Below are 24171 nucleotides of genomic sequence, written 5' to 3'. Positions count from 1 at the left end.
GATTAAAGCAGTTGTGATCAAATAAATGCGTGTTTCGGAAAAACACTCCATTGTTCCTCTTCTGATTTTGTCATTTATTGCGTGGATTTGTGTTGCATTGAATGTTGATTTGTGTCGCATTGAATTTATTTATTTATTTATTCAATTAAGTACATACAAAGCTGTTGAGACTGCTTATGGCACGTGTCAGGTGTTGTCCTCAAAACACTTAATTTAAACACATGTACAATAAAATTTACAACAATGATAGGTTAGTTTTCAATTGTTGAGTATTTAACAGTTATATACAGAAATTCCTCAGAGACGATCTTCACTCAGACATCCCTGTATTTAGCTATCACCTAGAAACTCATTTATAAGGTAGAACGCTTTTTCTAGGCAGAATTTTTTAAGAAGTTTAAGGAATACATTTGGATGGTCATTTTTAAATGATAGTTTTAGTGAATGATAGCTTGAATGTTGATTTGTGTTGAATTGGACGTATTTCTACCAAACAGACCTATGTGGAGGTGAGAAATATGGGGTGTGCTCGTCGAAGCTGCATAAGAAGCAATGTAAAAGTGGGCGTGATCCCTTTTGAAGAATTGGAAAAGTGGGATATTACATTCTATCAAACAGACCTATGTGCCAACTGAATGCGGAACTCATGAGCCGCGGGCATGGCAAGAGAGCCTTGTGGACAGGGCTCACGAGTTAAAGCGCCCCGACGACGAGCTCCCCCTCGCTCGAGTGCGCACTATCATTGCCGCTGACGTCACTGGCGCTTTATTATTCCCATTCACTCTTACGGCCAGAGAACTAACGAGCACACCCCATATTTCTTACCTCCACATAGGTTTGTTTGATAGAAATACGTCCAATTGAGTGTTGATTTGTGTTGAATTGAGTGTTGATTTGTGTTGAATTAAATGTTGATTTGTGTGTTGCAGAGACGGAGGTGCGATGGCCGCGGTTTTCGGGGCAGGGGTGGCTGGCGCTGCCGCCCCTGCAGGCGGCGTACAAGCATGTGCAGATGCTCATCGAGTTCCGGCCGGAGTCCTGGCACGGGATCCTCTTCCTCACCGGAGAACGCGACGACCTCGCCGGCGACTTCATCGCCATCCTCCTCAACCAGGGCTTCATCGAACTCAGGTAACCAACCCGTCTCCTCCCCATTATCCAATACTCAACAGCAGCCTGGTTGTTGAAATTTATGTCGGCACGACAAGAATCGAAAATCGATGCAGATAGGGTTATGTCTTGTCTTATCGTACCGACATAGCCAGTTAATTATAGTTTCAACAATCCGGCTGCTGGGCAATACTGCCGTGCTAAGGAAAAACGCCGTATGAGCCTTCAGACGTCGCCAGATCTCCTTTGATAAAAACCGAATTTACTGGAAAAATTCTTAATATTTTTTGTCAAACTTTTCAGATAATTTTTTTCGCAATTTGATCTGAAACATCTGAAAATTTCACGGAAATATATGCATAACTTTACGAAGAGATACATGTTTTATCCGGATAAATTTGGTAACTCTCAAATGTTCATACGGTGTTCTTCCTTAGCACGGCAGAATAATGGACCGGTAGACAACGCTACACATTTAATCATTCCTATTCATGTTCTTTACCCAAATTGGCCTGCGGGCCGATTATTGAAATTGACAGACAAAGCTATAGATAAAGAAGACAAGAGAGATATATGGAGTGTTTGCAATAGACAATAGAGGTAGGTAACAGACAACTAACAGCAACCCACGAGGGACCCTATAGTAAGTCCATCATTTTCTCCCTTAGTCTATAAAAACCATGCATTTTGACTGATAGGATCGCTCCATACTCCCTATGTCTTCTTTGTCTATCGCTTCGTCTATCAATTTCAATAATCAGCTCGCTGATGCAAACTTCAACCGGAGCAAAAAGAAGAGTTATTTTTCATAGAATTTCGAATTTTTAATATGCCATGCCAATGCTTTAGGAGCAACTCTCGACGTTCCGTAAAATTGAAGTCATTTCAAAATAAGGGAAAAATTTAGGACATTTTATCGTTATGATTTTCTCTCCTTGTCGTAGTGGATAACTTATAAAGCTATAGAGAGCAGCCTCTGTTCTCATGCTCTCAATGTTGAAACGATAATATTTCGTTCAAAGCAATTTCATGCTCAACATTCTTGAAAAGTCATATGGGTTTCAGAATTTTCATGTGAAAGAATTAACTCTAAAATGTCAAGAATGAGTGAGGCAATTATGCAATTTGAGAAAACTTATCACCGTGCGTAAAATTCACTACCAATTAAGCATCTAGACTGAACTTTTAAATTAAGGTCCTTAATTACAGCTATACATTCAATTCGGCAGAACTTCAAATATTCAGATCTGTACGGGCCAGCCGGGCCTCGTAAATATTCTGATAGCGAGATTACATGTAAAATCGATCGCCGGGAAAATGGAAATTGCACCGTATATTGTCAATTAACTGCCAGTGCCCGAAATGCCATTTGATTCGTGTAATTGAAAATAATTCATAGCTTTAAAAAAATACTAGTCCACCGCATTTCAGACACTGGCACCGCGTTCTTGTTGTGTTATTACACGCGTATTATTATGCATTCCACGGATTCTACACCTAGACTGGGATAGCCTCAGTGGATGCACGCTAAAAAGGCGTAAGCCTAAGAACTCATGAGCCTCAGCTTTCTGTGTACTCAACGAAATTTAGGGCTCATGAGCTTTAAAACTTAAGTCCATGTATCGATTCAATTATTCGGAAGCGTCGAAGTGTCCGAGAGATATGAAATTAAACTCGGAATACGTAAAATGAATGATAGTTATTTAATTTGTTCCGATTTTGAGCTCAATTGGGAAATCCGTGCACAATGCATTGCCAAACTGAGCATTTGAAAAGTTGTGATCTAAAGCAATTTTTTGAGAATTTCACTGCGCCTCTGCATTCTCAATAAGGAGATAGACTCAATTTTCGTATCGTATTCAAAATTAATCGAATAAAGCAAATTTTGTGGCTGTAAGTTCAAGAATTAACTACTGAGTTATTGAAATGTGCACTCACGACAAGCAATTTGTAATTCCCAAGACCAAGAAAACGTAACTCAATTCCAGGGTTGCAAAACTAACTCGAAAAATCAATTTTGCACACGAATATGATAGGTCAATTTCTGTACAAATGCTGCTGTTTCACCATAGTATAATCAGCGGAAAAATCACTGGTATTTTTAGTTTGAACGCTCGGCTCGAACGTTTTGAACAATCTAAATTGTTTTCAAATTATAAAATTGATTAAAATAATCATATGGCGAGGTCATGTTAATCCTGATGATTTATAAGGCCTTAATCCTGAAACATTTTTAGTGAAAATGTGCTAGCAGTGGCGTGGCATGCTTTGCAATTTATCGATAAATCTGCCATTTAAACCTATGGCAAAGGATCGATTAACAGGGTGTTCGCAACAAACACCTTAATAATCGATTCTTCACCATAGTTTCAAATGGGGAAATATCAATACTCGACCATTCACGCCTCGCCACTGTATGCTATGAAAGCTGAATTAAACGTAAATTCAGACATGCTCTCACACGATTGAACCATAAATGGACTACATTTTGCAATTTGGACCTATAAATTCCTGCTCAGTTTTAATACAACGTATGTGCCATTAGTTTTCCTATGCACATAAGTGTTTTTTCAGATGAGCCAGAATTTATAGGTCCAAATTGCAAAATGCAGTCCAAATAGACTACATTCTGCAAGTAGGATCGATAATTTCTGGATCAGTTTAGAAACAACGTATGTACCATTTGTTTTACCTTGCACCTCAGTGTTTTTACAGATGAGCCAGGAATTATAGTTCCGAATTGCAAAATGTAGTCCAAATGTAAGGTATTAAACTCAAGGTGTCCGTATAACCAACTTTTTTGAGGGCTCTTTTCGAAATGAACTTCATTTTACGACAAGGAATCACCACTCTTAGATCACTTACCAAATCATGTACCTCCAGAGAACTATAAAATCCATTCTAAGGTTTCAAAAGTGATTGAAAAAATTCAATTTTTTACAAGAATAAACTTACATGATTTGCATTGAGAATTTGTCTGGTTTTTGCATGAGATCAGAAGAAAAATTAGTGGAATTGTCAGTCAGAAATTTCTAAAATTCTCCCGGAAAAAATGCAATTAGCACCGAAAAATCTGGCATCAACTTAATGTAGTTACGTTTTTACGTGAAATAAACGACGGAAAACCAAAGGTGCAACAGCACCTATTTCTAAGAAGAATAAGAAGCAAGGAGATAACTATTTTAACTTCCCAGTTGTGTAAATTGTATCGTGTGGTTTTGAAGGCGCTTCGCCCTACCGAACAGTGCATCTCTGCCGTGCAAAGCAAAAACGCCGTAAACGCCATTTCATACGTTTTGGAAACAAGGTATCATCGCAAAAAAACTTGTGTACCTTGGGTCAATATTTTTACAAAATTCTTTCGCAAATACTATCATGAACTTAACCTGAAAATTTGAGGTGCATGGGTAAAACAATTTTTATTTTATTAAGTGTTAACTCCAAAAAACGAGAGGAAATCTTGATGGGTGTACGGCGTTCTTGCTTAGCACGGTAGCGCTAGGTCGACGTCTTTAACGGCCTCCGAATAACATTGCAAAACTACTTGCAAGAAGAGGAAGGGGCGAGGAGGTAACTATTTTAACTTCCCAGTTGTGTAAATTGTATCGTGTGATTTTGAAGGCGCTTCGCCCTACTGAAGAGTGCATCTCGGTTGACGTCTTCAATGGTCTCCAAATAACATTGCAATGCTGCTTGCAAGAAGAGGAAGGGGCGACGAGATATGTCGTGAAAAACGAGTCCGGATTCAGGAATGATTTTCCTCGGAAAATTTAGTACAGATTAATGTATATTGTCGTTGTCTTTCTCATACTATTTTACACATAAAATTAGATTTAACATTGAAAAGATAGGATGCATGGACGTATTTCTGCTAAACGGGACTATGTGCATTAAGACATGAACCCTGAGACCCATAAGAATATATGCGTAACAGGGCTCACCTCATAATGCACATAGTTACGTTTGGCAGAAATACGTCCAAATATGTATTAAGCCGGACGAGCTTGTTATTTTTGAACGCGCAAACACCATTATTCCGATTGCCTCTCCTTCCCTTCATGAGGGAGGGAATCGTTTCAGAGACGTTTCATGCACGTAGTCATGGCAACACGCGACAAAACTTTCTCCCCCCACATCCCTCTTTCTGACTTGTTTTTGCACTTTCGCAGCATAATATTGCCGGAAATGCAGCTGTGCTTAAATATTTCAGCACAACAAGAATAGGTCCGCTCTAATTTGATAAGCTGAGGCTCTGCGAGGGTTCAGAGCCCATAACAATATTCTTAATAGCGCATTGACGCTCAACTAATGAGTTAAAATATCCTTGAAAGCTGTAAAATGTTCTAGAGATGTCTCTTTAAAATAGAGATGAATATACGAGATCTGTTAGATTAGAAACCGGATTTTGGTCATAACTATTCCACATTCCACAATGCGTCCAAATTAGGTTTTCTCGAACTTTCCTCATAGCTGGAAATATATTTAAGAACGCTACGTTCACAAATTTGAAAAATTCTAATTAGCTTTGTTGATATGTGTCTTGAAGTAAGGCAACCTCGTGGGTGTTCTGCGATTTTTATGTTTGACCGAACTTGTCTCTCTTTTTTCGGTCTTGCACTACATTTTTCAACTTACAAGGATGATTGGAGTTTCGTCTCCATATTGTAGCCGTACACTCAAGTATTGTCACCGAAATACGGCGTTTTTCCTTAGCACGGCAGCGGGACGATTGTTGAAATTGATAGACAGAGCTACAGACAAACAAGACAAAAGAGATATGGACGGATCCTATCGGTGGAAGCGGGTGGTTGCAATGGACGAAGAAGGTAGGTAACAGACTAACTAACGGCGACCCACGAAAGATTCGATAGTTACTCCATCATTTTCTCGCTCTGTCTGTGGGAACCACCCATTTCAACCAATAGGATCCCTCCATACTCCGCCATACTATGGATTCTTTGTCTATAGCTTTGTCCATCAATTTCAACAACCAGCTCGAGTATTGGTGGTGCACGGAGAGAAAAACCTCGTGCGTGGGACCCGAAGTTTAGGTCATGTGGATATCTGAAGTTTTCAGATTGAGCATCTGAACATTTAAGGTCTAGCTGTCGAGGTTTGGATCACACATCTGAAACTTCAGTTCTTACATCTGAAGTACTTCAGATGTGAGAACCGAAGATTTTCGGATGTGACAGCCGAAGTTTTTCAGATGTGAAAACCGAAGTACTTCAGATATAAGAACTGAAGTTTCAGATGTGTGATCCAAACCTCAGCAGCTGGACCTTAAGTGTTCGGATGCTAAATCCGAAAACTTCAGAGATCCATATGACCTAAACTTTGGGTCCTACGCACGAAGTTTTTTTCTCCGTGTAAAACAGGTGGTAAAACGCATTTCGATTTGAGCGTGATGCATCATCGGAACTTTAGAAATCGCTATAGACAGGGAAATAAAACGGGGGATTGAGACTCTGAGTGCTCTCGGAGCGTTGAAACTTTCAATTTACTGTAAATCGTAAAATTTTCAAGAAGTAGCCTTGAGCTATTTCTAACACTCCATTAGTTCCAGTCCATTCGGACTGAATCGAAACATCTCTCCGCCGCGGCGCATTGTCTCGGATGCATTGTTGTGTCGAATTGGACGTATTCCTATCAAACGGAACTATGTGCATTGAGACATGAGCCCTGAGACCCATAATAATACATGCGTAACAGGGCTCACGTCATAATGCACATAGTTCCGTTTGATAGAAATACGTCGAATTGGATCTCCCATTCATCGCGATCGCTCAAGTAGAAATCATCGTTTCGTTGCGTCCTCGGGAAAGCAGACTTTCATAACACTCGTATTGGAAACGAAATTATCAAGTTATCGACGAACTATCTAATAAAAATTTATCGAGATCCTTCTTTATTTTATTATTAACCGAGGAAGCATTCGGGGGAAAAACGGCTTGATTGTTCGATGCCTCAAGAATAGAGCAATATTACCGTGAATTTAATTTGTTCTCGAGCAAAAGCACGCTGGTGCTGGTGGTGAAACGAAAAGCTCTATAAAAGCCCGCGACGTTGAGGCCGTAATGGGCCTGTTGCAAACTTTTGCTAGAGCAAAAATAAGAGTCGTTCCGTACGGATAATAATGTCTCAAAATTCACTCCTAACTTCACAATCTGCGTAAGAAATTTGCATTTTTTTAAGAGTCCCGCTTCAAAAAGGATACTACACCACAGGTGAACAATTCGTCAGAGGAGTCGTTCCATTCAATCCCTGCTCAACATAGCCGACGCTTCCGCGCGCAACTTGAGGAGAGCACGAGGTCAATCAAGGCGGATGTCTATCAACGCGAGAAAAATGTGAATGTAAACACGCCAATTGTTATCATGTGGTTAGAATTATCGTCCCGTTATATGGGTTTTGGCGGATTGGCGTCGGCTATGTTGAATATTGCGAGGTATCCTTGTGAGCAGGGGTTGGATGGAATGACTTCTCTAACGAAATGTTCACCCGTACCGTGGTATCGTTTTTGAAGCGGGGAGCTCGATAAAACGCAAATTTCTTATGCAAATTGTGAAGCAAGGAGTGCATTTCAGACTTTGCCGATGCGCTCATCGTGATTTTTGAGACACTTTCTATGAGTAACACCTCTTATTTTTGCCCAAGCAAAAGTTTGCAACAGGCCCATTGAGGGGATATCCCAAATTATCCTGAGAGTCCACCCTACCTCGGTCAGTTGCATGCTCATTTTCTCGTTTTAATTTTTACTTTTTTTAGCTTCTGTTCCAGTTAAGAATGGGCATGTGATTGGCCCGAAACGTCCTGGTTGTTTTATGCCTCCTCTAGCCTCTAGCCATTTTTTTTTTTGTATTTTAGTGTGTTTTTATTGTTGCTGCTTTTCTACTGCATACTGTCTTCTGATTTTTAATCTAATTTTGTTTTTGTCAACAGATTCGATTGCGGATCAGGGGTAGGCGTGGTGAGGTCTGACGAAACGGTCAAGTTGAACCAGTGGAACAAATTGACCGTTTACAGGCATCGATGGAACGCCTGGATTCAGTTCAACAACGGCAAACATATCCAGGGTCGATCCAAGGTCAGTTTACTCATAATCTACCAAATTTTCTTTATCATATTCACGCATCGGTAGAACGTAGTAATGCTGAAAGGACAGCGTTCAGCAGCAAGGAACAAAGCCACATCAGATTTTGCCTAATTTCATATGGCAATATTATTTTTTACAAAGAGCCGTTTTATTTTTTCGGAATGATAACTGATAGGAAGCTCTCATGACAAAAATATGAGTTCAAAATCTCACATGAAAACATATATCTCAAAATTGAGCCAGCTTTTTCATGTGACACCGATTACAGAGAGTGTAGATGTCTTTTTCGGAAGGCTTTTTGTGGATTTCTCACGAGACTCTCTCCCTTTCAACTTGATGACTGGTACGATTCAAAGTTATCGGAAAGCAATGCCGAGGCGTGAATGATCGATTATTATCGATATTTCCCAATTGAAATATTGTAAAAATTTGATTATCGTGGTGCAAATGTATTATCGATCCTTTCTTTAGGTTTAAATGGTAGGTCAATCGATATATTGAAAAGCACGCCACGCCATTGTTAAAAAGAGCACATTCATCATGATATCGGGAAGATCATATACCATTTTCTTTTAAAAAATGGGGAGGGGGTTCGTTTCAGCTTCCGTTGATATGATTTATTTTGATTCAAAAATTTAATTTTAAAATTTGATTGTATTCATACTATCAAGCTCGTGAAGATATCTATTTTTGTAAATTTTCTCTGAAGCAGTGACTAGGTTTTGTCCCCTTTATGTTTTGCTTCAGTTGGACATTTGTTTGACCGGCCCCTAGGCGATTCACTCATGATGATAATTGAGTATCGACGGTGAAATTTCTCGGTTTGCGACGTCGCAGACTTCCTGTCATACTCTATTAAATGCAGAACTACTCGACGTCAGTTTCAAACAACTCCCGTGATTTTTCTCCACTATGCGAAGGAAATTCTGAAAAAAATTCAAGGAATGATAACGACGTGTTTACTTTTAAAAAATAAAAATAAAATAAGAGCGGCAACTTGTAAATACCACAAACGATATACGTGGTATGGGAGTTTTACCATCGATATGTGTAACAACCACTTTTGAAACAATTTTCCCTTGATCACTTTCAGTCACCTTAACATTGTCACCTATCCAGTAGTCCATTCTAGGCTTAACATGGCAATGCCGTGCTAAAGAAGATCGCTGTACCAGCCATCATGCCTTGCCGAATTTCCGTCGCAAATTTTCAGGCAAATTTGTGAGGCAATTTTTCAGAGAATTTTGTTCGTAATTTGATCTAAAAATTTGAAAATTTCAAGGAGAAATAATTGTGAATTTCTTCAAAGTAAATGCTTTCCAAGAGAAAATTTGGCAACAATCGAATGCTTGTATTGCATTTTTACTCAGGTCGGCAAGGCTAGAATACCTATATAGCGAGAGTATGGACAGATGTGAACCTCGGAACTCCGAACATCCATCAAGCCCTCACCGATGCTTCTGCGAATAAAGTTAGGGCCCAGAAATGCAGCCAACCTATGAATTTCAGTTCCTGAGCGATTTATTAATACAATTGTTACGAACCATCGTTTAAAAAGCACTTATTTGACTCAGTTTTTGCATAAATTTACTCATTTTCGCGGAAGAACGCCCATTTCTGTACATTTTTGGCCATCTTGGTTAGAATTGGAATTTGCACAATGACAGTGAAATTTTGTGTGTTAGAAGTTGGTTAGAAGGATGGCTGCACTTTTGGGCCCTGCGACCTCCATGAAGCGATCTGTCCATACTCTCGCTATACAGGTACTCTAGGCAAGGCAGCCCTCGTCTCAGAAACTTCACAACTTTGATTGCATTACAGTTCGAGGTAATTCCGCGTTTTGGCACCCCTGTGACCTCAACATGAGGGCGGTTGCTCTTATTATCGGCGTGTATGAAATAATATACCCACGCGGTACTTCGCAGGTGGGCGTACTCGCGTGGTGTTAAATTTGTTTAAAAGTGCGTTTACACGCGAGCGAACAACTAGGCCGTACTGTGGCTGCCTCCAGAGCGCCGAAACGAATCCATCCTTGGGCCTAGGCACACGTGCTGAGTTGCATTTAGATCTTCACGTTTGCTCGTGGCTAAGATCTGACTTACAACGGATTGTCATTTCTCACACGAGGGAATGTAACTCCATTCCAAGTTTGCAAGAGTGTTTGAAAAATTCAATGTTTTACGAGACGAAACTTACATAATTTGCATCGAGAATTTGTCTGCATGGTTTTCGTGTGAGATCCGAAGAAAAATCAGTGAAATTGTTAGTCAGAAATTTTGAAAATTCTCCCGGTAAAAATGCAATTTGCACCGAAAAATCTGGCATCATCGTAATGTGGCTACGTTCTCTCGTGAGAGAAACGACAAAAAACCAAGCATCTATTTCCAAGAAGAGTAAGGAGCTAGGAGATAACTATTTTAACTCCTAAGTTGTGTAAATTGTATCGTGTGGTTTTGAAGGCGCTTCGCCCTACCGAACTGTGCATCTCTGCCGCGCAAAGCAAAAACGCCGCAAACGCCATTTCATACATTTAGGAAACAAGGTATCATCGCAGGAAAACTTGGGTACCTTGGGTCAATATTTTTACAGAATTCTCTCGCAAATACAATCAAGAACTTAACCTGAAAATTTGAGGTGCATGAGTAAAATAATTTTTATTTTATTAAGTGTTAAGTTCCAAAAGACGAGAGAAAATCTTGATGGGTGTACGGCGTTCTTGCTTAGCACGGTAGATCTCGGTCGACGTCTTCAATGGCCTCCGAATAACATCGCAAAGCTACTTGTAAGAAAAGGAAGGGGCGAGGAGATAACTATTTTAACTTCCCAGTCACTAAAATTGTATCACGTGCATTTGAAGGCGCACCGCGAAACCTGAATGAACATCACGGCGTGGCATCTCCGTCGATTCTCGAGGGGAGGTGCAAGCTTACTTTCCAGCGGGGCGATTATTGAAATTCATAGACAAAGCTTTAGACAAAGAAGACAAAATGAGTATGGAGCGATCCTATTGGTTGAAACGGGTAGTTGTCATAGACTAAGGGGGAAAATCATGGACTAATTGTAGGGTCTCTCGTGAGTTGCCGTTGGTTAGTCTATTTCTTACCTCCTTTGTCTATTGGAACCACCCGCTTCCACCGTAGGATCGCTTTATTCTCAATTAGTTATCTTTGTCTATCAATTTCATTAATCAGCCCGCAGAAAGGGAAAGGGCAAGAAGTTACCTATTTTAATTCCCGAGGTCCGAGTTTTAAAAATCGTATTATGAAAGATTTAATAATCTAGATTTTCAAAGCTTATCGTCAAACCTAACTGAGATTGTGCTTCTGGTATCTCAAGTTTTCAGAGCTTGCTTCCGAGAAGGCGGAGACGTTGAACGCTGTACTATTCTACCGTGCTAAGCAAAAACGCTGTATGAGCCTTCAGATGTTGCCGAATTTCCTTTGATATAATGTGAATTTGTTCGAAAACTTTCGGATTTTTTTCGCCCATTTTTTCACAGAATTTCATTCGCAATTAAATCTACTGTGTCTGAAAATTTCAAGGAAAAATATGCATAACTCTCCTCAAAAATTTACATTTTATCAGAGGAAATTTGGCAACTCTCAACTGTACATGCGGCGTTTATCCTCAGTATGGTAATATTTTATATGAACCACATTTTGCAACAAGGAAGCACTATTTCTAGCCCATTTCATAAACAACATACATGTCATTGGTTTCCCTATGCAGATATGTGCTTTTATAGGAGAGTCAGAGATAGTGGTTCCTTATTGCAAAATGTAATCCTAATGGTATTATGTTAAAGTCTAATGGTGTAGCCGCCTCGGATCTTCCTTCTCGTATTTAATCAAGTGTTGAGGCGTGAATGATCGATTATCGATATTTTCCCATTTGAAGCTACAGTAAAAGAATCGATTAAGGTGCTCGTTGCGGACATCCTCTTCGATCCTTTTCCATGGGTTTAAACGACAGATAAATCGATGTATCGCAAAGCTTGCCACGCCAGTTATTTAATCCCAAATCACCTCTTACAGCCCGAAAAACCCGTGCTTCCGTTGGCAACCCAGCACTTAGATGCGCACCACAAAGCCCTCGGTGGCCCCTTCCGTTAAGATTCGGAGCCCCGAATCCCCCCCCCCTTCCACCGCGCAACCCTCTCTTTAATTCCGTGTTTTACCACTCTCGTCTGTGCAAACCGCTACTTCCTCTTACCAACGTTGTTTCTCCGGGTCGGTAACCGCAGACAAAGATGTTGGAAGTGGACGCATCGCAGAGATGTGCTCTGCCATGTTGAAAAACGCCGTATGAACCTTTGGGTGTTGCCAAATTTCCTTTTATAAAATACGAATTTATTGGGAAATTTGAGAAGATTTTTTTCCCATTTTTTCAGACAATTTTATTTGCTTTTTTCTTGCATTCGCAATTTTGGCGCTTATGTGAGTTGGAAGATTATAGGTTCCATCGGGGCCTGTCGCAAACTTTTGCTTGAGCAAAAATAAGAGTTGTTTCTATTTGCAAATGTCTCAAAAATCACAATAAGCGGTTATAGGACATTTCGTCAACGATTTTTTGTCCGCGCGCCTGTTTTTTCCAGTAATATACGTCCACGCGTTTTTTTGGCACAGGGAGTTTTGGTCCACGTGCCAGTTAAGACCCAAAGTTAATTGGCCCACACATAAATACAAACGACAATTGCTCATGACGTTTTTGGATGAAAATGTATAATGTCTTGGAAGAATGAGGGTTTGCTTGTTTTTTTGTTTTGTTTGTTTGGTCCAACGGAGAATAATATATAGTTGAGAGTGTTGGTAAAAATGGGAGAGCATCAATTCCATGAGAAAAAATTCACTAAAACTCTCTACAAGTTTTTGGTGTAACAGGACTTAATTATCTTCCAAGAAATTCCCACCTTGTTATACCTGAATCGGATAAACCTCTATATTTGCCTCAGCTAAAGGCTCTTGGATTTTTCCTGTGTACGATAAGTATCTTGATTTATTTTGCGAGGAAAGATCTGCACTTTTCAAGGATGCCTGCCATTATTCTTGATACGTTCAATTTCGTATAATACTGTGCGACACCTTTGTTATGAAATAGTTGCTTCAGGCGCCGCCGCACGCCAAAACTCGCATTGGCGCCTACAAACCTAAGTGGATACTTCAATCATTGTGCAATGCGTGAAGTATCCACTTCTAGGCGCCTACAAACCTAAGTGGATACTTCAAGCATTGTGTAATGTGTGAAGTATCCACCTAGGTTTGTAGGCGCCAGTGAGCCTCTCGAGCTGGCAGCACGCCGCTCCGCTCTGTTAGGCTTTAATGTTCATACTCGCATAGTCAGCGTTTTTTAACTCATGATTTTGAAATGTTTGCACACTCTGCCTTGATTATTCTCATTTAAATTGATGGGAAAAAAATATGTAAAAAAATTTCTTACGCAGATTGTGAAGTTAGAAGTGCATTTCAAACTTCACCAAATGCGCTCATCGTGATTTTTGAGACATTTACTGATAGAAACAACTCTTATTTTTGTCTAGCAAAAGTTTGCAACAGGCCCCTCGGCGAACGATCAAAATTGGACAATTCATATCAAACCGTTGTCTAGACTTTTAACGTGGTGATAGTTTAGACTTCATTTTGGCGATTTTTCATCACTCCGATCGCCAAATCAAAGATATTGGTGGGGAGGTAAAAAGGCCGATTTTCAAAAAAATCGCATCGATTTCTTTTGTTAAGGTGTTTCGATGGACGCCATATTTTGTGTCAGAACGGCATGCGATATATCGCATCAATTGGTTCTATTTTTCAGCTACTCCTCGTTTTTCTCCAATTTTGAGATCGCAAGGCTGTTGTCAGGAGACTAAAGCACTCACTCACCAATTTTAACTATCAAATTCAACGTATTAAAGGCGTGGTTTTTTTAGAGAGAAAACATCGCATTTGATACTGATATCGAAACTGCACTTCGAATGCGATATTTTCTCTCTGAAAAACCCACGCCTTTATTACGTTGAGTTTGATTGTTAAAATTGGTAAGTGAGTACTTTAGTCTCCTGACAACAGAATTGCGATCTCAAAATTGGAGAAAAATGACGAGTAGCTGAAAAAATAGAACCAATTGATGCGATATATAGCATGCCGTTCTGACACAAAATATGGCGTCCATCGGATCACCTTAAAAACAAATCGATTGACCGAAATCGAATCCGTCTCGAAAATTCCCACCCGCACAGAAATCACGTAACTCTACCCGACTCGACCACCCCTACAACAACCCCCTTCCCCCGTTCGGCACGCTCCCCCCCTCCCGCCTAACTCCGCCAGATTTCCCGTCCCGCAACTCATACATATTCGAGCGCATCTAAGCAGCGGTTAGGCCGATTAACCCCTCCTTTCCCTCCCCCGTTACCACCCCTCAAGACCTCAAAAGCGCAGTAGCCCCGCGATGTTGTGCGAGGATGAGGGGGGAGGTTTCGCAGACCTGCGGGGGGTGGAGGGCGGACTTTTTATTCCGCGTCTGCAAATATTTGTCGAACGTGAAGCACATACACAGCGAGGACACTCCGGCGGAATTAAGTGTGATAAATAAACTACGGCACCTCCGAGGTGTGGGCGAGAGAGGGGGGAGGTGTAAACACGACCCGGATTAAGGGGGCGCGGGTGGACCGGGGGGCGGTCGGAGGAGATGGACATACTTAAGGTCGGGAGCGTTTACAGGTTAATATTGTCGCTTCCGACGCAAGATGCCGCTTCGTTTCTTTTCGGGGCGGATGAGTGGGGTTTTTTTTTGTACCATTTGGCAACTGCGTGAAGTCGCAAGTCCCGCGGTCGGGTTAAGCGAGGGACTAGCGCGAATTGCCGTATTATACGCGAGCTAAAGGGTCTTCGCGCGTGTACGGGATGAAGGTACCAGTGCTGCCATTTTATTTTATCGAAAGATTCCGAAATAATTCCGATTTCCGGAAACGTACACGGATTTGTCAAAATTTCGAGAAAAATTCAGATTTCATAGAAAATTCCGGGGGAAAATTCCGAAGTACGCCCGGATTTGGTTCCGGAAATCGTCAAATTTGATCAAAAAGTCCTTAAAGTTGATCTAGTAAATGGTCAAACTGGCGAAACCGCAAATTTCGAGGAACTGCTGAAAATAGCTGAAAATTCCGGGGACTTTTCCGGAAAAAAGGCCTTTTCAGGCCATTTTTTTCAAAAAGGCCACAAATGCTCACCAGATATGTGTAAGTAAACTTCAGATTCGGATTCAGCGGCCTAAGAAACGTAATGTAAGCTAAAAAATAGCTGTGTACTCTGTACTGTGTACCCGAAATTCCAGGTAGCCTCATTTTTAGCTACCAGGCACCTGGACTATTTTTGTGAAGGGAAATTTTGCACCGCGTTCAACTGTAGTTACGCGGTTCTTTCATAATGAAAACGACGAGTAGATCCTGTGCCCGTCCCTGCATTTTCGTGCGTTTCGCAGGGGAAGGGGGGGGCTTTTTCATGGTTTTCCATAAGTCCCGCTTCATCAAGGGATTAGCAGCCCCCGTCCCCCCTTGAAGCGGCCATTCTCGACGCATCGGTGTTTACTCACCATTTATCGCGCGACTTTTGGGGAGGCCGCGGTGGAAAGTTACTTTATTGGGCCGGAATGATCGGGGTTGAGGGGTCGGAGGGGGTTGAATGGCCGCTGTCGTAGTACCGCGGCGGAAAAGTGGCCGGGAGGTTAGGAGGATTTAACTCCGTCTCATTTGAGCGACCGCCGCGGCTTAGTTTGTTTATGAACTTGGACGCGCCGCGCCGCTCGGCTAGACGCAATGTTGCCGCATTTCCGCGCCATTGCAGAATTGTCTTGGTTTTCATCGAACCCACAGACTGTATTTCCACAGCAATGAGTCAGTTCAGAGTTGCCACAGTCAGGGAATGAATACCGGGAAAAGTCTAGGGAAGTTTTGCAAGTCAGGGAAAATCTGGAAATGTCAGGGAAAATGACCAAAGCCATAAAGCAGTCATCTTTGTGGCATTTCTGAGGGAAAATGCGTTTTTAAAATTGGAAGGCCGATTAGAAAGATGGGAAGGCCAAGAATGTAGATGTTGCATGTGTGAGGAATTTGCGATTTGACCATTGATTCTTATGTAAAAGTTCGCGAGAATCACGATGATGCCACTGGTTTTCTCTGAAAATAACTCCCAAGCTCAAAAAAGCTCTCAAGTTGAGGCCAAAATGGAGGGGGTATCCCACGCTATCCTGAGAGTCCACCTCTGCATCAAGACAAACTCTCCATGCAAAGATAGGAAGCAAATACATTGACAGGGCTGCCACTTTATTTGGGGACTCTAAAACTGAAATCGTGGCAACCCTGCTAATGTATTTGCTCCCTACCTTTGCATGGAGAGTTCGTCTTGATGTAGAGGTGGACTCTCAGGATAGCTTGGGATATCCCCTTCATTTTGGCCTCAACTTGAGAGCTTTTTTGAGCTTGGGAGTTGATTTTAGAGAAAACTAGTGGCAGCGTCGTGTTTCTCGCGAAATTTTACATAGGAATCAATAGTCAAATCGCAAATTCCTCACACATGCAACATCTCTATTGTCTGCATCCCTGGTTGAAATAGGTGGTGACATAGACTATGTGGGAAAATGATAGACTAAGACTAACTGCAGGATCTCTCGTGGGTTGCTGTCGGTTAATCCTTACCTCCTCTTTCCACTGGAACCACCCATTTCCACCAATAGGATCATTTTATTTCCCTCGCGTCTTCTGTCTTCAATAATCCAGCAGCCGGATCAGGCCAATCGGCTTTAACGGAAATCAGGTAAACATTGAGGCTAAAGTTAAAAATCCCATAATTATCTCCATATTCCTTTATGAACCTATTTTCGCTCTTGAAAGTAAGGTTATTCAAGGAGCTCACCTCGGTGGGTAAACTGAGCTTCGATATCGAACAAAGTGGCTTTATGAGCGAAAAGTTGATGGATGTTGGGCGCATAACGAAGCAGATAAGCGCATAATGAGAAGCCGTAGAACTTGGAGTTGGGTTACCGAACTTGGCGAACTTTTCAACACGAACAGCCTCATCACGGAGGTTCTATCACCTCCGATGCGATTTTATTAGCATCCTACCAGTTTTTGTATCCTCGTTTTTACAAGCCTCCTCGGATTTTTACTTTTTGTCATTGCCATTTTCACGCCGATGTTCGACGAAATAAAAGGCTAGGATCACCTACCTATCTCCTTCTAACGCCTATACTGCCGCGCTACACTGGAAAAAAAAACACATTGTATCTGGATTCCAGACTCTTGAAAACATTGACAAGAAAAAATACTCTTGATTCAATCGGATTTTTGCTTGAATCAAAACGAAATCCGCTTTAATTAAGAGGCTTGGTTCTTGATTTAAGCTAGATTCTGATTGAATCAAGAGTACTTTTTCCTGTCGATATTTTTAAGAGTCTGGACTTTAGATCCAATGTGTTTTTTCCCCAGTGTAAGTAAAAACGCCGCAAGAGCCTTTAGACATTGCCAAATCTCTCCCGATAAAAAATGTATTTTTGAATAAAGTTATGCATCTCTTTCCTACAAATTAGATTTTTTAAATGCTATTGCGAACAAAATCGTCTGAAAATGTTGAAGAAAAATATTTAAAACTTTCCCTGAAAAGTCACGTTTTGTCAAAGGAAATTTGGCAACGTCTGAAGCGTCATACGACGTTCTTCCTTGGCACGACAGGTTATTTTAATATATTTTTTTTCGTAGAACAGCATCTTTCTTTAGGGGTGGTATCTCTTCTCACTTGGCTGAACCTCTCGCGTGTGTCTTGTGCAATAGACCCAATTTTTTTCTCCTCCTTTTTTCTTTCTTCTCCGATGGAAAAGTTTCATTTTCGCGTAACAAATCCCTGTTCACAAATGTTCCTGTTTTAGATCGTCCTTTAACCTGATTGTTGAAATTTTGTGTTTGTGTTTGTCGGGCGGATTAGGCAACTTGAGTTGTGTCACACAACAACTTGTGTGATTTGGTCAGCCTAATCCCTCGTCCTCTTTGCTATATCCTTCGTCCTCTTTTTCGTGCCGGCAAAAAATGTAATGAACGAGAAGCTAAAAGCACCCTTAAGTTGCCGATACTATATAGTTCTTATTAAATTCATTCTTTATCAGCAACTACAAAGAAGACGAAGGATTAAGCTGACAAATCAAATAACTCAATTCTCCTAAATTTTGCTTCATCCGGCCGACAAACACAACATTTCAACAATCAGGCTGCTGTCAATCGTAATGTTACCGTGATACAATCGCGCACGTAACACTGATGTGATGAAAGAGAATTCGAATGTTCTTTTCTTCCGTTTTTCAAAACGCCCTCAAATAACGATGATACTCCGCAACACACCGAAGTTCGAATAGTGGTATCACGGAAACTTGTGTGGGCTATACGGAGTGCGCAAACTGTATTGAGCCGACTTGCACGATTTAAGTTTTTTCAGAAACGAGGGTCTGTGGGCTGAGTATCTAAATTGATAGACAATGCGATAGATAAAGAGAAAGTGCATCGAAACCGGGGGTTGTCATGGACTGCGTGCGAAAATGATAGAGTAGCCGTAGGGGTCTTTCTGGGCTGCCGTTTTTAAATCTATTACTTTCCTCATTTGTTCATTGCAACCACCCGCTTCCGTCAATAGGACCCCTCCATTTTTGCTTCGTCTTCTTTTTCCATAGCTTTAGAAGCTAGGCTCTCGATTCAAGCAAAACTCCGATTGAATCGAGAGTATTTTTTCTCGTTAAATTGTTTAAGAGTCTCGATTCTGAACTCTAGAGACATTTTCTTTCCAGTGTCCTGTTGGTGGAAGTGGATGGTTGCAACGAACAAAGGACGTAAGTTATGCTGCCGTAATACCGAAAAACCTTCATGCATACCTCCTTTGTTTATATTATTCACCCGTTTCCACCAACAAGACGTTGAAAAAAAAACTCTCCTGGATTCAGACTCTAGACTCTTCAAGAGATTGACGTAATAAAATACTTTTGATTCAATCGAACTTTTCCCTGAGGGTAAGAGGCTTGGCTCTCGATACAAGCAAAAATTCGATTGAATCAAGTTGAGCATTTTTTCTTGGTAGGTAGATAATATGTACATTCCTACCTTTTTTACATAGATATCTATCTTTATATTCATACCTAGAAAACAAAAAGGCCACCAAAGTTGTTATTATTAATTGGGAAATGTATTCAAATATAGTCTCCTGACTCCAAAGATCCTGAGGATGGCAATACAGATGTTGCATGTGTAAGGAATTTGCACTTTGACCATTGATTCTTATGTAAAAGTTCATGAGAAACACGATGGTGCCACTGGTTTTCTATGAAATCAACTCCCAAGCTCAAAAAAAGCTCTTAAGTTGAGGCCAAAATGGAGGGGATATCTCACGCTATCCTGAGAGTCCACCTCTACATCAAGACAAACTTTCCATGCAAAGATAGGGAGCAAATACATTAACAGGGTTGCCGTGTTTTCAGTTTCAGAGTCCCCAAATAAAGTGGCAGCCCTGTCAATGTATTTGCTCCATATCTTTGCATGGAGAGTTTGTTTTGATGTAGAGGTGGACTCTCAGAATATCCCCTCCATTTTGGCTTCAATTTGAGAGCTTTTTTAAGCTTGGGAGTTGATTTCAGGGAAAACCAGTGGCACCATCGTGTTTCTCGCGAACTTTTACATACGTATCAATAGTCAAATCGCAAACTCCTCACACATGCAACATCTCCATTGTGCCGTAAAGCATCGACCAAAAATTAAAATTCAGCATAACAGTTTCCATTTAAGTTAATTTCTGCACATTTCTCAGCACCTTGCCTGCATACCCACCTATCAAGTTAATCAAGTGCTACTACCAGAATGTTCCGTATAATGATATTTTTTCTCGGCTTTGTTTCGAGTTTAGACTCTGGACCTAAGAGACTTGTTTCCAGTGATCGTCCCCCTTTTTCATCTTCTTCGTCTATCGCTTTGTCTATGAATTTCAATCATCAGCCCGGAGGACTCGCCATTCGAGCCTGGGGGCCGATTATTGAAATTGATAGACAAAGCTATAGACAAAGAGGACAAGAGGGACATGGATGGATCTTATTGGTGAAAGTGGGTCGTTGCAATGGACAAATGAGGTAGGTAATGAACTGACTAAAGGCAATCCACGAAAGATCCTACAGTTAGTCCATCATTTTCTCCTTCAGTTTAAAGGAACCGACTATTTCAACCAATAGGATCGCTCAATGGAGATGTTGTAGTATGTGTGAGGAATTTGCGATTTGTCTGTTGATTCGTATGTAAAAGTTTGCGAGAAACACGATGGTGCCACTGGTTTTCTCTGAAAACAACTCCCAAGCTCAAAAAAAAGCTCTCAAGTTGAGGCCAAAATGGAGGGGATATCCCACGCTATCCTGAGAGTCCACCTCTACATCAAGACAAACTCCCATGCAAAGGTAGGGAGCAAATACATTGACGGGGCTGCCACTTTATTTGAGGACTCTAAAACTGAAAACACGGCATTACCGCTAATGTATTTGCCATCTATCTTTGCATGGAGAGTTTGTCTTGATGTAGGGTGGACTCTCAGGATAGCGTAAGATATCCCCTCCATTTTTCCCTCAACTTGAGAGCTTTTTTTGAGCTTGGGAGTTGATCTCAGAGAAAACCAGTGGCACCATCGTGTTTCTCGCGAACTTCTACGTAAGAATCGCAAAATCCTCAAATCGCAAATTCCTCAGACATGCAACATCTCCATACACCCTATGTCTTCTTTGTCTATCGCTTTGTCTATGAATTTCAATAATCAGCCCGGAGGACTCGGGATGGAGCCCGGCAGGGATCCGCGACGGTTGAGTCGCCGCCGTCATTAAAACTCGCGGACTGACACCCGATGAAAAATTGCCCGGTGACTCCGGCGGTAATATCCCGGGGAGAAAAATGGAAAAAGGGCGGCTGGGGGGGGAGGGGTTGGCGAGAGAGTAATTATGAAAGAGCGTTGCGACGCGGCGGTAACGGTGGTAACGGTGGGAGTTAATCAATTTCGTTAACGAGAAGTTGCCACTGCTCTTAATTAGACACCCCCCACCCACTTTCAGGAGCACCGAGACTCGACGTGCCAGCCGAGGGTCAAGACGATCGACGTGCTGCAGAACCATGTGCCAAGAAAAGAAATATGGAATAAAACTAATTTTTTAAAGGACTAAATTAAGGTGATTCGATGGACGCCATAGTTTGTGTCCAAACGACATGCGACGGATCGAATCGATTGGTTCCATTGTTTCAGCTACTCTGCTATGGAAAAAAAAACACATTGGATCTAGAGTCGAGACTCTTAAAAACATCGACAAGAAAAAGTACTCTTGATTCAATTAGAATCTAGCTTAAATCAAGAACCAAGCCTCTTAATTTAAGCGGATTTCGTTTTGATTCAAGCAGAAATCCGATTGAATCAAGAGAATTTTTTCTTGTCAATGTTTTCAAGAGTCTGGACTCTAGATCCAATGTGTTTTTTTTTCCCTAGTGTGTTAAATCGTTTTCTCAGCTCTGTTACTTTGTGTTACTTTTTCTTGTGTCAGGTCAACCTATCACGGAGAAAAAAACCTCGTGTACGGGACCCGAAGTTGAGGTCATAACATGGATCTCTGAAGTTTTCGGATCTCGCATCCGAAAACTTGAGGTCCAGTTTCCAAAGTTCTGGTCGAACATCTGAAATACTTCGTTATCTACCAAAGGGTCCGGGTCACACTTTTGAAGTGCTCCAGTACCGAAGTACTGTTGACCTGAACTTCGGCCGCTGGACCTCGATTTTTCGGATGCGCCATCCGAAAACTTTAGAGATCCATATTATGACCTCAACTTCGGGTCCCATGCACGAAGTTGTTTTCTCCGTGGAAAGGACTTAGTTGCTCAACATACTTTTGTGTTAAATCGACCCAAACCGTAGGCTATCTGGACATGAAGAGATGTCCTGCCGAACTTATGTGTTCTTGTTTTCCTCCCAATATTCAGTAGTCCCTACTTGCGAATGGCTAGCACATTAAAGTGTCATTGATGAGATCCTGGTTCAAGCCTGGCGACAAATTTTGAACGAGGTCGTAGATTTTCAACACAAAGATTTGGTAGATTTGACACAAGAAACAATTCCACAAGTAAAATCAACTAATGGGCCTGTTGCAAACTTTTGCTAGAGCAAATATAAGAGTTGTTTCCATAAGTAAATGTCTCAAAAATCACGATAAGCGCATTGGCAATGTTTGAAATGCATTCCTAACTTCACAATCTCCTTGAGAAACTTGCGGTTTTTTGAGCTTCCCCTTCAAAAACGATACTACGGCACAGGTGAACATTTCGTTAGAGGAGTCGTTCCATTCAACCCTTTCGCAATAGCAATACCCAACATAGCCAACGCTTGTGCGAGCAAAGCGCAGTCGGTAGCACAAGGTCAACCTAAGCGGATCTTTGTCAACGCGAAGAAATCGTCCATCTGAACACTCCGGGTTGTTAACACATGGTCAGAATCTCGTCCAGGCGCACGTGTTTTGACGTGGATTGGTGTCGGCCATGTTTAGTATCGCGTGGTATCCTAGTGCACAGGGGTTGGATAGAACGACACCTCCAACGAAATGTTCGCCTGTGCCGTATTATCGTTTTTGAAGCGGGGAGTTTAAAAAAAATGAAAATTTCTTACTCAGATTGTGAAGTTAGGAGTGCATTTCAGACTTTGCATATGTGCTCATCGTGATTTTTGAGCCATTTTCATTAAGAATCAACTCTTATTTGGACTGGGTTAAGCAGAAAGGAACCAACCCACATTTTGGAAAAAATTGAGTTATGAGTGATTCTGAACTCAACCACTGCTCTATACTCATCGCCAAAAATTCGAAGTTTTTGTTGGAGCAAATTTTGCAGAAATTGAACTTGAAGTTTATCTTTTACATTGAGTCTTATGCAGGAGCCAAACTTCAAACCTCTTTTTTTCGGTTCGATCCCGATGCGGCTTTGTTCCTTTCTGTTTAACTCCGTCCATTTTTGCTCTAGCAAATGTTTGCAACAGGCCCATTGCTTGTGTTACTTAATGTCTTACTTCGTTATTAACAGGAGATTTTGGTTAGTTTTAAGCGTGCCAGTAGGGCTTGCTTTTTGAAATCACTCGGATGTACCATAGTCCAGCACACAGATCAACCAATGCTATTCAACGGGTCGTCCAAATACTTTTTTCCTCGCACCCGTTTCTTTGTCTTTGAACCATTACACTGTCAAGCCCTGATGGTCTTTTACCAAAAAATCTAATGAACTGCTAATTGGAAACCCTTGAGAACATTTTTCTGTCAAAACCGTATTATTCAATTTGACAGAAACCTCATAGGAGCTTTCTTACGCTCGGAGGACTCAACTCTAGAACCTTCTTTCCCGCCAAAACTCTATAGCCAATGAGCGTCTTGCACTGTAAGTGCAATCTGTGATGAGCCTCGTGACTCATTATACTATGTACTAACCATGGCCCCTGCCGAAATCCACTTAAACCACTACAGTTATCTCGCGATATAGCTTTGGGTGTCCGGTTTCGAGCAAGGCAATAAAAGACGGCGAGGCGATTAACCGATTAACCATTCACCGTGATGCCAGGATCCACCAAATTTTCTCAAAAATTGTTTTCCGTCTATTTAGCGAGTTTTTCTTTACTTTCCGTTGAAGTACAAATAAAAAGAGACCTCATTTGTACAAATCGGCCGAATAGGAGAGAAGTTACAGTTCGAAATCCAAAGAGATTAACTGAACGCGATTTCGATGCACGGCAGTTCGCCCAAATCACGGTCGTGCGCAAATGCCGCATATCAGCTTAAAATCAAGATAATTGGACGGAATCTTTAAAATTAATTTACATTCAACGTTCATGAATCAATATTTTCTCCCAAATTTAGCAAAAAGTACCAATTGATGCAAAAAGCAAAGA

The 24171-nt window shown here is 41.2% G+C and overlaps 1 protein-coding gene across 1 annotated transcript in view; it reads left to right on the top strand.

The window, feature by feature from the left end:
- Positions 1-24171, top strand: part of SP2353 (EGF like, fibronectin type III and laminin G domains protein pikachurin) — a 458909-nt gene that overhangs the window by 356897 nt on the left and 77841 nt on the right. The window contains exons 4-5 of the mRNA XM_019048593.2: positions 930-1131; positions 8053-8197. Of these exons, the coding sequence (XP_018904138.2) occupies positions 930-1131; positions 8053-8197 (347 nt within the window). The remainder of the gene's footprint in view (positions 1-929; positions 1132-8052; positions 8198-24171) is intronic.

The sequence above is a fragment of the Bemisia tabaci genome, chromosome 10, assembly GCF_918797505.1.
Source record: "Bemisia tabaci chromosome 10, PGI_BMITA_v3".
Lineage (NCBI taxonomy): Eukaryota > Metazoa > Arthropoda > Insecta > Hemiptera > Aleyrodidae > Bemisia > Bemisia tabaci.
The sequence above is the reverse complement of the archived record's forward strand: the minus strand, read 5'-3'. Positions and strand labels throughout refer to the sequence as shown.